At 44.8% G+C, this 15469-nt stretch overlaps 2 protein-coding genes across 2 annotated transcripts in view; one reads left to right on the forward strand and one right to left on the reverse strand.

The window, feature by feature from the left end:
• LOC141084226 (protein FAM169B-like) overlaps positions 1-14689 on the reverse strand; it is a 37307-nt gene extending 22618 nt beyond the window's left edge. The window contains exons 1-2 of the mRNA XM_073568772.1: positions 14559-14689; positions 2147-2283 (exon numbers count right to left, since the gene is read on the reverse strand). Coding sequence (XP_073424873.1) covers positions 2147-2283; positions 14559-14610 — 189 coding nt within the window. The 5' untranslated portion in view covers positions 14611-14689. The remainder of the gene's footprint in view (positions 1-2146; positions 2284-14558) is intronic.
• Positions 14637-15469, forward strand: part of PGPEP1L (pyroglutamyl-peptidase I like) — a 39283-nt gene continuing 38450 nt past the window's right edge. Inside the window, exon 1 of the mRNA XM_073568774.1 lies at positions 14637-14721. The gene's annotated coding sequence lies outside the window, so the exon portion shown is untranslated. The remainder of the gene's footprint in view (positions 14722-15469) is intronic.

A 15469-nucleotide genomic window follows, 5' to 3' on the forward strand; every position in this document is an offset into this window, starting at 1 on the left:
TTTTTAATGGTCTAATGAAAGAGTGTGATAACCCTTGGAGATTTGTGTGCTCAGAGAACTTTGTCCAAGGTGTTGCACCTTAATTAGCCTGTTAGGGGTTATGGCTTGTTCACTATCATCTTGGAAAAGGCCAGATGATGCAAATTTCCCAGATTCATAAAACCCCAGAATCCTCTAACCTTGTGCCAAAAAACAGCAGCCATGGGTTCTTCTAAGCAGCTGCCTAGCACTCTGAAAATGAAAATAGTGGAGGCCTACAAAGCAGGAGAAGACTATAAGAAGTTGGCAAAGAGTTTTCAAGTTGCCCTTTCCTCAGTCTGAAATGGAATTAAAAAACTGCAGTTAACAGCAACAGTGGAAATCAAGATAAGGCCTGGAAGACCAAGCAAAACTTCAGTGAGAGCTGCTTGTAGAATTGCTAGAGAGGCAAATCAGAACTCCCGCTTTACTGCAAAAGACCTTCAGAGAAATTTATCAGACTTCATAATAACAGCGACCCTGCCTCCTGTGACCTCGCTCCATGGCTGTGGCTCCCCCACCCCCTGTAACCTACATTTGGACCATAAGATGCACCTCCATTTTCCTCCCAAATTTTTTTGGGAAAAAAAAGTATGTCTTATAGTCCAAAAATTACAGTACACTATTTCCCAAGGCATCCTCTTGCAGGCACTGTTTTTGGGGCACTCGATCTTGTATGTTTATAGCAGGCATTCTGACATCCTTTATGGGAGAATACCCTTTTTGGCACTGTATAGGTGACCATAGCTATACAAGTCCAACCCATACAGACTATTTTTATTTACAGGAATATCCCTTTTTAATTAGTCTCTCTAAGTGAGCAAATGTGCTATGTATTAATTCATCTGTAAGGCTCTATCCTCTGCTTTTTGTTTTCAGTGTTTATGGTCTCGACAAAAGGACAGAGGATGCTATCACAACTGGGTCCTCAATGCTCGAGAGGTCCACAAACTACACTGATGTATACAAAAAAATGTATAAAGTACGTTAGCGTGCCAGAAGAGCAATAAAGCTAAATGCACAATTACAGAATGTAGGTGGGATAGGTGAAGATCTCACAATACAGATTATGCACCAGGGTTGAAGAGCTTCCAACTACACCATCGTACAAAAGTGTAAAAATCCTTAGGCTACATTCCCATCATGAGCTCTTGGCGATGTTGCAGATTTTCTGCACTAATTCTGCACCCATTAAGTGAGATAGGGGCAGCACTGCTGCCTTGCAGCGCTGGGGTCCAGGGATCAAATCCCACCAAGGACAACACAACATCTGCAAGCAGTTTGCATGTTCTTCCCGTGTTTGCGTGGGTTTACTCCGGTTTATATTGTCAGCCCCATTGGGGACTGTGATGATAATGTATGCAAAATGCGGAATAATATAGTGCTATATAAGGAAAGCATAATAAGTAAATAAAAATAGTTACTTGCAATTTTTCAAAACTACGCAGCGTAAAAAAAAAAAAAAAAAAAAAAGACTTACCAAAAATTAAACGCGGCAACGTAGCCTTAAAGCATGCTGCCAAAATGTAGATTTTATCATTGCAGAGTATCTATAAATCACACAGTCTAACTGTGGACTTAATTTAGAAAGTTTCTCTTCCCAAGACATCTATGGAATGACAACCGATGTTCTGTGCTTTCTGTAAAAGTCAGTGGAGGGCGCTCAGATAAAATACAAGGATAGCCTCAACCTCTACTGCTGGAAGTATGCAAAACAGCTGAGGATTCATAAGAATTTCTGCTCAGTTTAGGAAGAGCCTCTCGACTGAAGGAGGTGAATATAGTTGAGGCATTGAAAATATGTGAGGGACGTGGGGCGACTCTAAAACAGGGAAGCGAAGAAAAAAAAACTACTAGGTTCAAATGGGGTCTCTGCTTGGAGATGTTGAGAGCGGGACAGTTTGGGTGGGCCTTTTACTGGCAAACATGTTATTCTAGGGTTGCACAACTGGAAATTAGGTAAATATATCAGTAAGAGAAACAACATAAAAATGCAGGCAAGAAAGTTCAGGCTGAAAGCCATAGTTACGTCTGAAGGGGAACCACGAAGACCATTGGCTGGCATTGTAGTCCTTAGGCCGTCACACTGGTTCAGTTCAGTTGTGGTCAGATAACTGTATGTACATACCGTCTCCCCATCTGGACAGGAGAAGACTTCAGCAGAGGGTCCATGACGCCGTCTTATATGCAGGTAGTGGCGGGCTGAGCTCTCCAAGACACCTCTCAAGGTGGACGACGTAAGATTGTCAACAGGGGAACCACATTCTGCAAAACAACATCCCGTGTTAGATATAAAGCTCAGTCTTGTTAACCTTTGGAAGACAAGGGGTTTCCGTAGGAAAAGCAGTAATTCTGAGAAATACAGAATGAAGCACTTGTGAACTTTCAGAGAAGGTTGAATAGCAATTGTCCAATATAATATTACCGTAGTCACTACTTCAGCTGAAATCGCCTCCATCATACGCGCTGAGCAATAGCAATGCACCCAGCTAGTAAGACAATTAGAGCCAGTTCACACAGATTTGATAAGTCATTTTCCTGAAGGAGATTGTGAAAATCGCAGGATTAATAGTTTTGATTTTTAATGTGCTATGGAAAAATAAAACATTGACACAACAAAAAAAAAAAAAAAAATTACTTTTAACACAAAAACCTGAATTAAACAATAAGTCATTTTCTGATGACACATTGCTTTTAAGAACCTCATACTTAGACACAAACTTGACCCAACTATTTCTCCCATGTGTTGGAGATGTGCCTTGCCGAGAGGATCCATCTTTCACCTATTTTGTGACAATGTACAAACTAAATAAACAGGTCTTTGAGTGGAACCTACCATTAGAAACCCTGTTTTTCTCACTTAATGTCTTTCCACAGAATATATCCAGAACTATTAGATTTCTCTTACACATATTGACGGTTGCAGATGTTTGATAGTTTCTGGAGAGAAGCTAACTTCTCCCACGCATTTACTTGATCTATACACTAGAATCGAAGACATTAGGAATGTCGAATTTCGTACCACTTTGAATGATGAAACGGTTGAGTCACTCATTTGGTCTCCCTGGGATAGTTTTTGGATACTCCTGAATATCTAAGAACCTGGTTTACTTAGTTATTCATTTTCCCTTCCTCTTCATTTCCCAATACCTATACTTATCCTCTCCCTTCCGGTCTATTGTCGGTCTTATACGTCTTTCCTCCTTTTCAGATTGTTAAATGAAAATTATAGTATCATAAGTTACTGCATATTTATTATGAATCTGGATTAGTTTGTTTTTATTTTAATCTGATAGTCTAGACAGTGGCATGTAAAAGTTTGTGAACCCCTGGTCAAAATTACTATTATAGTGAACAGTTAAGTAAGATGAAGATGTACAGTAATTATCTCCAAAAAGGGTAAAGTTAAAGATGACACATTTGCCTTGTATTTTAAATTAAAACAATATATATATAGCCATTTTTTACATTTTAAAAATTACAAAAAGGAAAATAGGCTGATGCAAAAGTTTGTGCCCCCATAAGATTTGTGTGCTCAAGGTTTCAGGCCTTAATTAGCCTGTTAGGGTTATGGCTTGCTCACTATCATCGTTAGGAAAGGCCAGGTGATGCAAATTTCTCAGCATTATAAAAGCCCAGCCTTCTCTAACCTTGTGCCAAAAAACAGCAGCCATGGGTTCTTCTACGGAGCTGCCTAGCACTCTGAAAATGAAAGTGGTGGAGGCCGCAAAGTGGGAGAAGGGCTACTGAACACAGGTGAATCCACAAGCGTTCATTGAACCGTGCAGATTCACCATGTCCAATACATTGTATGGGTGAAATTTATCTTGCGGAGGGTTGCATCTCCGCAAGATAAATAGATGTGCTGCGGTCTGGAAAGATGCTCTACATGTCCGTCTCTGCGGAAGAGCCGAAGGCATCTCTGAACGCATAGTGGGCATGGGATTTCTTGACATCCCGTCCACCAAGCTGTAACATCTGGACGCTACATGTTGGACACTGCACAAGTACGGATTGTCCATCCTGCAGCGTTTACGGATCATGTACACATACCCTAAGAAGAAACGTTTTCAAGTTGCCCTTTCTATAGTTCAAAATGTAATTAAGAAATGGCAGTAAACAGCAACTGTGGTTGTCAAGATAAGGTCTGGAAGACCAAGCAAAATTTCATTGAGCTGCTCATTGAATTGCTAGAGAGGCAAATCAAAATCCCCACTTGACTGCAAAAGACCTTAAGAAAGATTTAGCAGACTTTGGAGTTGTGGTATATTGTTCTACTGTTCAGAGACCTGCACAAATGTGGTCTTAATGGAAGAGTCATCAGAAGAAAACCTCTCCTATGTCCGCTCCATAAAATTTAGCATCAGAAGTATGCAAAAGAACATGTAAACAAGCCCTGTGGACCTATGAGGTTAGAATAGAACCCTTTTGCCACAATGACCAAAAGGTATTTATGGAGAAAAATGGCACAGAATTTCAGTAAAACAACATCTCGCCAACCATTAGTCATTTCACAGGTAGAGGGAAGAATGGATTCAATGAAATTTCAAAAAATTCTTGAAGCAAATATACACCGTCTATAACAAAAAAATGCTGAAGTTGAAAAGAGGATGGCTTCTACAAATGGATATCGATCCAAAACACACCTCAAAATCCACAATAGACCTCAAAAAGGCACAAGCTGAAGGTTTTACAATGGCCTTCACAACCTCCTAATCTAAACATCATTGAAAATCTGTGGCTAGACCTCAAAATAGCAGTGCATGCAAGATGACCCAGGAATCTCACAGAACTGGAAGAATTTTCCAAAGAAGAATGGATGAAAATCCCTCAAACAAGAATTGAAAGACTTGTCTGGCTACAAAAAGCATTTACACGTTGTGATACTTGGAAAAGGGGGGTTACTAGGTACTAACCCATTTTACTTTTTGTAATTTTTAAAATGTAAAAGATGAAAAATAAATATTTTTTGACTAAGGAAATGTGTCATCTTTTACTCTAGGCCTTTTAGAGATCATTTAATCTTCAACTTGTTTAACTGTTCAAGCTTTACTGGTCAAGCTCACTAGACATCTTTGAGCCTGTTTCAGAAGAAGTTTCCAAGCTCCTCGCTTCTGCTCGGGCTACAACCTGCAACAGTGACCCCATTCCTTCATATCTCCTGCAGTCTCTCTTAACAGTGGTCACCACTCCTCTCTCTTTCTTCAGGTATCTTTCCCTCCTCATTTAAACATGCCATCATAACCCCTTTACTTAAAAAGCCATCCCTGGACCAGAACTGCACTGCTAACTACAGACCTGTCTCTAATCTTCCCTTCATCTCTAAACTCCTGGAATGCTTGGTCCACTCCCGTCTAATCCGCTATCTCTTGGATAACTCTCTTCTCGACCCCTTATAATCTGGTTTCCGCTATTTACAGTCTACTGAAACTGCCCTCACCAAAGTCTCTAATGATCTACTAACAGCTAAATCGAAAGGTCATTGCTCCCTGCTGATTCTCCTGGATCTCTCTGCCACATTTGACACTGTGGATCACCAGCTCCTCCTCACTATGCTCCGCTCTATAGGCCTCAAGGACACAGCCCTCTCCTGGTTCTCCTCCTACCTCTCTGACCGCTCCTTCACTGTATCTTTTGCCGGCTCCTCTTCCTCTCCTTGTCCCCTTACTATCGGGGTCCCGCAGGGCTCAGTCCTAGGCCCCCTCCTTTTCTCTCTATACACTGCCCCTATTGGACAAACAATCAGCAGATTTGGGTTCTAGTATCATCTCTATGCTGATGACACCCAATTATACACTTCTTCCCCTGATATCACCCCTACCCTAACGCAAAATACCAAGGATTGTCTGTCTGCTGTCTCTAGCATCATGTCCTCCCTCTATCTGAAACTAAATCTCTCCAAAACTGAACTTCTTGTGTTTCTCCCCTCTACTAACCTCACTCTACCTAACATCGAAATAACCCTGGAGGGTTCAACCATAACTCCTAAGCAGCATGCCCGCTGTCTTGGGGTCATATTCGACACCGAACTTTCCTTTACTCCCTATATCCGATCACTCACTCGCTCTTGTCACCTGCATCTTAAAAACATCTCCAGAGTCAGACCTTTCCACACCTTTGAAACTGCTAAGACTCTTACTGTCGCTCTTATTCATTCTCGTCTGGACTACTGCAACTCTCTTCTGATCAGTTTCCCTCTTACCAAACTTTCTCCTCTCCAACCCATCTTGAAAGCGGCAGCCAGGGTCATATTTCTGTCCAGCCACTTCACCGATGCCTCCATCTTGTGCCAGTCATTACACTGGCTACCTATTCGCTACAGGGTCCAGTATAAACTCCTCTCTCTCACCCACAAAGCTCTCCACAGTTCTGCACCGCCTTATATCTCCTCTTTCATCTCTATCGCCCTACACGTGCCCTCCGCTCTACAAATGACCCAAGACTAACATCCCAGGTAAACCGAACCTCGCACCTCCGTCTCCAAAACTTCTCTCGTGCTGCACCAGCTCTCTGGAATGCACTTCCCCAGACGATCAGACTGATAACAAGCCCCAACCTATTCAAGCGTGCGTTGAAAACCCATCTCTTTAAACAAGCCTACCACATCAACTACTCAGTAAACTAACTTTGCCCTGTTCCCTCCTTCCAAATATTATTCTGAATCTGCACCCTATTATTCATCAGTGTCCACACCCTCCATGCACACGATAACTGCACTTGATACTTGACTATTGCACTTAAACACACGGGCTGATGACCGGATCATGCAGCTTTATATTAAAATCCTTTTTTATTATAATTGCCAGCCCTGAAATAACAAGCACTTTTCACCTACTGAGTCCCCCCCCCATTTCCTTGTAGATTGTAAGCTTGCGAGCAGGGACCACACTCTTAATGTCACTGTTTAAATTGTCTTAACTTGTATTGAATTTATTGTCTGTACATGTCCCCGCTTAGGGTGGTTTCACATCTGCATTTAAGGCCGCAGCGTCGGCCTGCGCACGGCCGCCGCTAAGCCCCACCCCTGCCTCCGCCAGTAGCTCCGTCTACGGATGCATGACGCTGCATGCGTCCCCTATCTTTAGCACTGGGGACGCAGGCCGTGCACAGGTATGCGTTTGGCGGCGCATGCGTCCTTTTGACGCTGCGCCGAGCGCACCAAATTGCAACCTGTTGCGTTTGGCGCTGGTTGGCGCAGCGTCAAAAGGACGCATGCGCCGCCAAACGCATGCCTGCGCACGGCCTGCGTCACCAGTGCTAAAGATAGGGGACGCAGGACGCATGCAGCGTCATGCGTCCGTAGGCGGAGCTACTGGCGGAGGCACGGCAGGGGGCGGGGCTTAGCGGCGGCCGTGCGCAGGCCGACGCTGCGGCCTTAAACGCAAATGTGAAACCACCCTTAATTGTAAAGTGCTGAGTAATATGTTGGCGCTATATAAAAATTATTATTAACTGTTCACAGTAATTTTGATACGGGGTGCACAAACTTTTAAATACCACTGTAAGTCATTTTTACCAGGGGTAGGGCAGATGGATTTTCAATATCCGAGCTTTTTTTTTTTTTATTTTATTTTCAGGGACAATAAGCTGCTGCCAGAGGTGTATGGCAGAGACTTTCTCCTGTCTCTCAGTTGAAAACACAAACGCTTGGCTGATTTATGTGCTCATGTGTATCACGGAATTAGGAGAAATGTTGTTGCCAAATCTATGCTTGTCTGACATCTTTCTCAAATGTAAGGTCAGCTTAAAGGGGTTGTTACGGTTTGGCATAGAAGTCTGTAGGCATCCTGTGTGGTAAAGATACCATCAGCTGAAATCTCTTTAAATGATAATGTGCTACAATGTCTGGGTGTGTAACATCTGACCAGACTGTTTGCTTAAGGTAATGTCACACTTAGCGATGCACTAGCGATCCCGACAACGATATGACACGGTCAGGATCGCTGGTGCATCGCTAAATGGTTGCTAGTGAGCTGCCACACAGGAAGATCTCACCAGCGACATAGCAGCGGTCGGGGGTCGCTACTTACCTGTCAGACGAGGTGATGAAGACGTCTTCATGTCCGCGTCCATGCATCGCCCGTCAGCGCCAGCAGGAAGCTGACGACGAGAAACGGTCCAGGACGTTCTCACGCGATCAGCGATAACCAGCAGGGGAGCGGTCGGAGGTAAGTATCACACATAGCAATATCGCTAGCAATATCACTGCTGCGTCACAAAACCAGTGACTTTACAGCGATATAGCTAGCGATATCGCTTAGTGTGACAGGCCCTTTACATTGGTTATGTTTACACATTGCAGTTTTTACGGCTGGATGTAAACATAAATTTACCAGTTTTCTGATAGGGGGTGAGGTCTTGCAAATTGTGCTGAACCGAAACAGTACACTAAAGAATTATTAAAAAAAAAAAAAGGTTCTATTTCGCATGAAGGGTTAAGGTAAAATAATAAATGAAAGTGAAATATGAATGCAAATGAAGGTAACTGCACAGAGGATAGCACATAACCACAGGGAGGGTAAATTTAGAAGCGCGGCCCTCTGCAGAGGGAATTCTGGGCATTACTGAGTCCATCTTAGACAAGAACTGGTAAACAACCCCCTCCCTCTCTACGGCCAGCGGAGCCAAGACTGGAGGGTCTCGCTAAGATATCAGCTTCCTTGCATTTGTTTCTGTGACTTTAAGCTCCACCGAAAGGAATGCATTTATATAGAAAAATATTAATAAGTCATCCCGTTAGATGGGTTATTGAGAACACTTTGTACAGGTCCAAGCTGTTCTATGCACACGGCCACAGGGAAGCCGACAATGCCATGTGACGGAGGGCACCGCACACCACTCTGCTGGGACCTGGGATTTAAAGGAATCAAAACCGTTACGAGGAAAAAAAAACCTTCCCAGCATCAATCATATTGGAGGTTACAATCGGGGATCGAGTGTCTGAAGGTTTCTGTTACAATTTATAACATTTAGAAGCAGCTTTGGCCTTACGTCTAGCTGGTCGTGCATGGCTCCATCTTTGCAACAAAGCTGTTAGAATATTGAAACAACTTAGCATTACTCGATACATGACCCAATAAAGAGGTCACTATGAGTTACACGTGCCATGTAGCCACACAATTATACCCGTTTTCTGACATAATAAAACATAAATTATATGCGTATTACTGAGTGACTTGTGATGTCAAGTTCCTGTACACACTGGCACCGGGTCCCAAACAATCTGAATAGCTGCCAATATTACTAGTACGCCATGTTCACACACGACATCTGGTTTACAGCAATTATGGTAAATACTGCACCAAACTGTAACATGCAAAAAATAACTGCAAGCAGCTTTACTACAAGGGAATGAAATTGTACTGCGACAAGCCGGGCACGAAAAATCCTAATTATTTTATTTGTTTTGCAACTTGCTGCCGTCGTCCAATCCTCTTGCAATATTATTATCCTCTGCTACCAGTCTAAAACTAGATAAGTAATAACAAACAAACCAAAGTGATGAAGTGCAAGTGCTAAAAAGTTACCAGTGCTCAATAATAAATGGCTTGATCTCACCACTGTTGTAGTAATTCTCTACAGGTCGCAGGAGCTCAGAAGATGACTGTATAAAAGGATGGGGGGGAAGAGTTTCTGATATCCCCTGTAGTGCCCCTGTATTGTTCACTAAGCGATGCACCAGCGATCCCGACGATACGACCTGGTAAGGATCGCTGGTGCGTCGCTAAATGGTCGCTAGTAAGCTGTCAAACAGATCTACTCAACGACGCAGCAATGATCCGGCGATACATTTAGAGCATGACCACATCAAGTGCAATCTGTACCTGAACATTACTGGATCGCTCCCATGAAGCCAGATGAAGCAAGTGCAGATGAAGGCCAACCAGGTCTGAACACAGACATATCAGGAATGGCCTCCACACATTGCCTGACCAGCAAACTGACTCTAAATGTATTTAGGAGGCCGTAATGGCACAGCATTTATTAAAAATATATAGAGTAGGACCCCCCATATGAGATTGCCTTGGCGCGGCGGGGTGGCTCAATTGAATTGATCAATTTTTTTGCTAAATATCTTTTTGAATACAGCTAGACATTATGTGCATATGCACTCCAATTTATGCGTTCTAACCTCAAGCAGTGCTGGCTTCCCCCCCTATTTTCGTGAAATAAGAGTTCCTTCATTGGCAGGTAACTCACATATCAGGTCCAGCTAGTTTGTCAGAACCTGGTACAATTGAAAACTCTCTTTTATACAGTAATCTTCTGAGCTCCTGCGACGTGCAGAGAATTACTATAACAGTGGTGAGATCAAGCCATTTATTATTGAGCACTGGTAACTTTTTAGCACTTGCACTTTATCACTTTGGCTTGTTTGTTATGATTATACAGTTTTAGACTATGTGTTAAAAGTTATGTTTTAGCTTATACTGTCTCTCCTCGCTAATTAGTCATAGATCATTTTGAGAGTATTCACTAGTGGGTCACACATAGGGCCAGACTGGGACTAAAATTCAGCCCTGGCACTTGAAAGCACACAGACCCACTTGTCGTATGGTGAATAAGTAATATATTTGTGCAAGAGACGTGAAGTGAGTGTAACATGACTATATAACATACAATCACAGTCACCCCAGTATTACAGCTCAGTCCTATTTATTGCTCTAACGCCGGGGTGACATGAGCGTATAACATGGCTGAGTGCTATGTGATAAAATATCGCCTAGCTCTCTGACCAATGTTATTCTTTGGGGCAGCTCAGATCTGCGATTATTCTCTCATGTCGATTCGGCATGAGAGAACAGTGGCAGAATGCTGGGACTGGCAGCTAAACTCGGCTCACTTGCACCCATACAAGTCTATGGATGCATGTGAAACATCGGATTGCACTTGGATGTCATCCCAGTGCAGTCCGATATACACTGAGACAGGTAATAGAGGAGATGGAGAAATTACTTTCTCTGTCTACTCCGCACCTGCGATTCTGTAGAGCACCTTCAGCTGTTATGACCTGCTGCAAATGTGACGTATAGCCAGATGAGGAATATTGGCCCACTCCTCATGTGCAATGTCTTTCAGTACCTAAACATTCTTGGGTTGTCAAGAAATTAGTCTAAAAATTTAAGGAAAGTGATCACTGTCTTGTACAAACAAGGAAAAAGATTGAAAAACACATCAAAAAGGCACTGAACGTTTCAAGAGATACGGTTGGAAGCAAAGTTCACAAGTACAAAGTTAAAGTAACACTAGCTCCACCACTTGGACATGGCAGAAAGAGGAAACTAATCATCAGCTGCCACCAGATTCCTGATGAGACAGGTGATCAACAGCCCTCGAATGACTGCAAAAATCTGTAGCGAGATTTGGTGGCAGCAGGCGCTAAGGTTTCAGTTTGCACAGCAAAGCAAACACTGAATGCTGAAGGGCTCCAAGCCCTAATTCCAAGAGGTACACCTCTACTGACCTAAAAGCACAAGAAATATGTTCAAAACCATATAACTATGATACAGAAGTTTTGGGATTCTTATTCAGTGTAGTAATCAAACAAAAAATTGAACTTTTCAAGTTTTTGGATGAGTAGTATACATCTGAAGGAGGAAGAATTAAGTATATAAATTGAACCGTAGCAGAGACTTGGTGATGCCTACAGTGAAATATGGCAGTGGTTCAATAATGCCTACAGTGAAGCACGGCGGTGGCTTGGTGATGCCTACAGTGAAGGATGCAAAAAATAAAGAGGGGGAGCGCCCTAAGGTGGTAAATGAGGGACACCAGCGTGTTTAACAAAGGTAATCCACTCACCTGATGTGGTTGTGAAGGGTCACAACCACCTAAGGAAGTTTTGGCCGCTGCAGTTCCCGGGATGCAGATAAAACAGTAGAGAAAAGAAAAGCCGGGGTTCGTCCGCGCTAGACAAGGAACCAACCGAAGATGCAAGGAAACCTTTATTCACACTCAAGCCAATGCGTTTCATGGCCTCCTGACCACTTCATCAGGGCAGCAATGTACAGTGAAGCATGGCAGTGGCTCAATAATGCCTACAGTGAAGCGCGGCGGTGGCTTAGTGAGGCCTACAGTGAAGCATGGTGGTGGCTCGATAATGCCTACAGCTGAAGCATGGCAATAGCTTGTTGATGCTCTGGAGTTGATTTGCTCCCTCTGGCACTGGAAACCTCAGCGTGGGGAGGGCAGGATGATTCAATCAAGTGTCAGGAAATATTTGGAGAAAGTGTCATGGTGTCTGTGTAAAATCCAAAGCTTGAGTGGCATTGGACCTTCCAACAGGACCATGATCCCAAGCATATTTGAATGTCGAGGCTTTGGTTTCAGGAAAAGTCAAGGAAGACTCTGAAGTGGCCATCAGTGCCACTAAAATGTTTGGTGGGATTCGAAGAAAGCAGTGGCAGCACATAAACCCAAGAATATTACTGAACTGGAGGGAATTGCCCATGAGGAATAGGCAAAGATTCCTCAGGAACGAGGCCAGAAGCTGGAGTCTGGCTATTCATCATGATTGCAGCAGGTCTTAACAGCCAAAGGACAGTCTATTTAGTAGTAAAGATGGTGGTCATGAAGATGGAGAATAAGGCCGGGATCACACATGCCAGGAATACGGCCGAGTCTCGCATGTTAATACAAGGCACTGCCGCCAGCACTCGGGAGCGGAGCGTGCAGATCCATGTATTGCTATGTGGCCGCACGCTCCTCTCCCAAGTACCGGCGGCAGTGCCTTGTAATAACATGCGAGACTCGGCCGTATCTGGAGACTCCATTAGACAGAAAAAGTGGCATATTATGCTGAATTTGGAGAAACCACTTTATTAGTTGTGTTGAGTGATTTACAATTGTTGTTTTTTTCCCAAACATTAGAAAATTTGATAACCCTGATCGGCACTGGTGTAGAATAACTGATTGCATCTGTACTTCTCACGACTGTCTGTTACAGTCCGTAATCTCAGGCCTGACCCCGTAGCCCCCTATATGCCAATGATGCTGATAGGACAGGACAGGACCCCTGCGGAGGGGCTCATCATTGTTCCCCATAAAATGCAGATGAATGAATGCAGCCTTGGGCTATTGTGCACAGACACTGAACTGCAATGTGGAATCCCAACGTGCAGCATGTCAATTTATGCTGCGGATTTCACCATCTGCAACACCAAAAGTGAAATCCACGGCAGCTCTGGGGCATTTAAATAACAGTTTTGTGTTCCAGAAAACAAGTCACTTATGGAGATCTGGTGAATCTCTGGGAATGTGGGGTCATCATACGACGACAGTCTCTTTTATTATAGGGCACTGTAGGCGCAGCCAGAGACCCCGACCGTTACCCATCTTATCACCCGGGTGCAGCCCACCACCCGGACCACACATCTGTACTGAACACATGGGAGATTTATCAGAAACGGAGGAAATTAACAGTAACAAGGCTCAGACTGACTTTTGAAAGAGCCTGGAAAATGAGAACTGGAAACGTTACTGAAGTTGAACTTCTTATTCGTCCACTTTCTTAGTTGGCAATTTTGTTTGTTTTTACAGGTTTAAAGACAAAAATAAAAAATTACAATAATAAAATACAACTTAGCGCGGCGCCCTGATGTGAATAGGATTAAAAGCAGCTACAAAAATTATAAAAGTGGCATCAAAGTGGGCACTGGAGCGGTATTGAAAGAGTTAAAGGACTTTGGGTCTCTGATCTCACACTGTGGACCATAGATCAGGGGGCCCCACATGAAACTCAGGTCACCCCAGCCAGGCCCAAAGGGGTTCTGGGCATCAAAGAAGTCAAATAGTCAATCTTCACAGATTTAAATAAAAAAAAATTGGTGTTTTTCAGGGGTTAAATGACTTTGGGCCAGTGATCTCACACCAGCATTACACAGCTACTGATGGTCACTCTAGCCTGGCCCAAATAGCCTCTGGGCACGAGAATGGCCCACTATGATGCGGGGCGTCACTAGCTGTATAATGCTGGAGTGAGATCAGTGGCCCAAAGTCATTTAACCCTTTCAATAACGCCCTTTGGTGCCCACCTTGATGCCCCTTTTTGTGCCAGTATAAGTGCATTCATCAGGGCACCTCGCCGCTTTGTTTTTATCATTAAACCTGTAAAAAAAAAAAAAAGAAATTGCCAAATAAGAAACCAACATCAGCATTGTGACCAGGGAAAGGTTTCCATTCACTGACTGCAAGCACGGCTCACAAAGAAAGGAAAGGACAACTAACAGAATCCTTCATCGCAGGCGGAGTTCAGCTTTATTTACCAGTAGAACTACAAACCCCAGGAGTCAGAACACACTCCGGTCCCCCAATCTTCAGTAGTATAACGTGTTATAACCTTTGTCCACAGCAACAGCGCGTGGAAGGGACTATGAGGCGCTGTAAGGCCAGGAAGACTACAACTCCCAGCATGCCCTCAGCCAGTGGGTGTGCAGTTACATGGAGGCTATACCAGGCCCGGTGCCTTTGGCAGCACTACAAGTGCCAGCAGGAGAGCCATAGGCCTGCTACCAGGCACAGCCCCCCACCCCTCACTATACCTCCTGCTCGGACAGCTCTGCCTCTGGCCCTCGTTATACGCGGCTCCTCCATCACATCCTGCCGCGCCCCCGGGAGCCGCCTCCCGACCCTCCCCGCTCAGCCGCAGCTGCCATAGGCTGAGCCCCTGCTGAGGAGAAGGCGCAGGACGCGGCCTGCTGAGAGGCAAGGGGGGCAGCGAGGAGGGAGGGGGTCTTCTGTGCAACTACAACTCCCACCATGCACACAGCCATACACGGCTGGAGGTCGGGCAGCCCACGTGTTGCTGCTGTGCAGTGCCGTCCATGTGGGACCGGCTGGACCTCGCCACTTACATCACGTGTCCAGCTCATTGCTGAGCGCTGTTCATGGATGCGGTCTTCGCATATCAATAAGGGTGTGTTCACACTGTCTTTACTGCCGGTTTTTTAGTTGTCAAGTAAAAAAGAAAAATGCACTAACAAAACCCTATTAATATGTATGTGAGAACAGCGAGACAGCGAGCTGCACATGGGGTGCAGACTGCCACAGACACCAAGGGCCCAAATCCCCAATACTGGTGTTACCGCCTGAGCCTCTGGTGCCCAGTGCCAGACTGCCCCTGCCCCGATGACTGAAGCCCAGTGCCAGACTGCCCCCCCGATGACTGGAGCCCAGTGCCAGACTGCCCCTGCCCCGATGACTGGAGCCCAGTGCCAGACTGCCCCCCCCCCGATGACTGGAGCCCAGTGCCAGACTGCCCCTGCCCCGATGACTGGAGCCCAGTGCCAGACTGCCCCTGCCCCGATGACTGGAGCCCAGTGCCAGACTGCCCCCCCCCCCGATGACTGGAGCCCAGTGCCAGACTGCCCCCCCCCCCCCGATGACTGGAGCCCAGTGCCAGACTGCCCCTGCCCCGATGACTGGAGCCCAGTGCCAGACTGCCCCTGCCCCG

The sequence above is a fragment of the Dendrobates tinctorius genome, unplaced genomic scaffold, assembly GCF_039654945.1.
Source record: "Dendrobates tinctorius isolate UK_male_01 unplaced genomic scaffold, ASM3965494v1 ptg000022l, whole genome shotgun sequence".
NCBI lineage: Eukaryota > Metazoa > Chordata > Amphibia > Anura > Dendrobatidae > Dendrobates > Dendrobates tinctorius.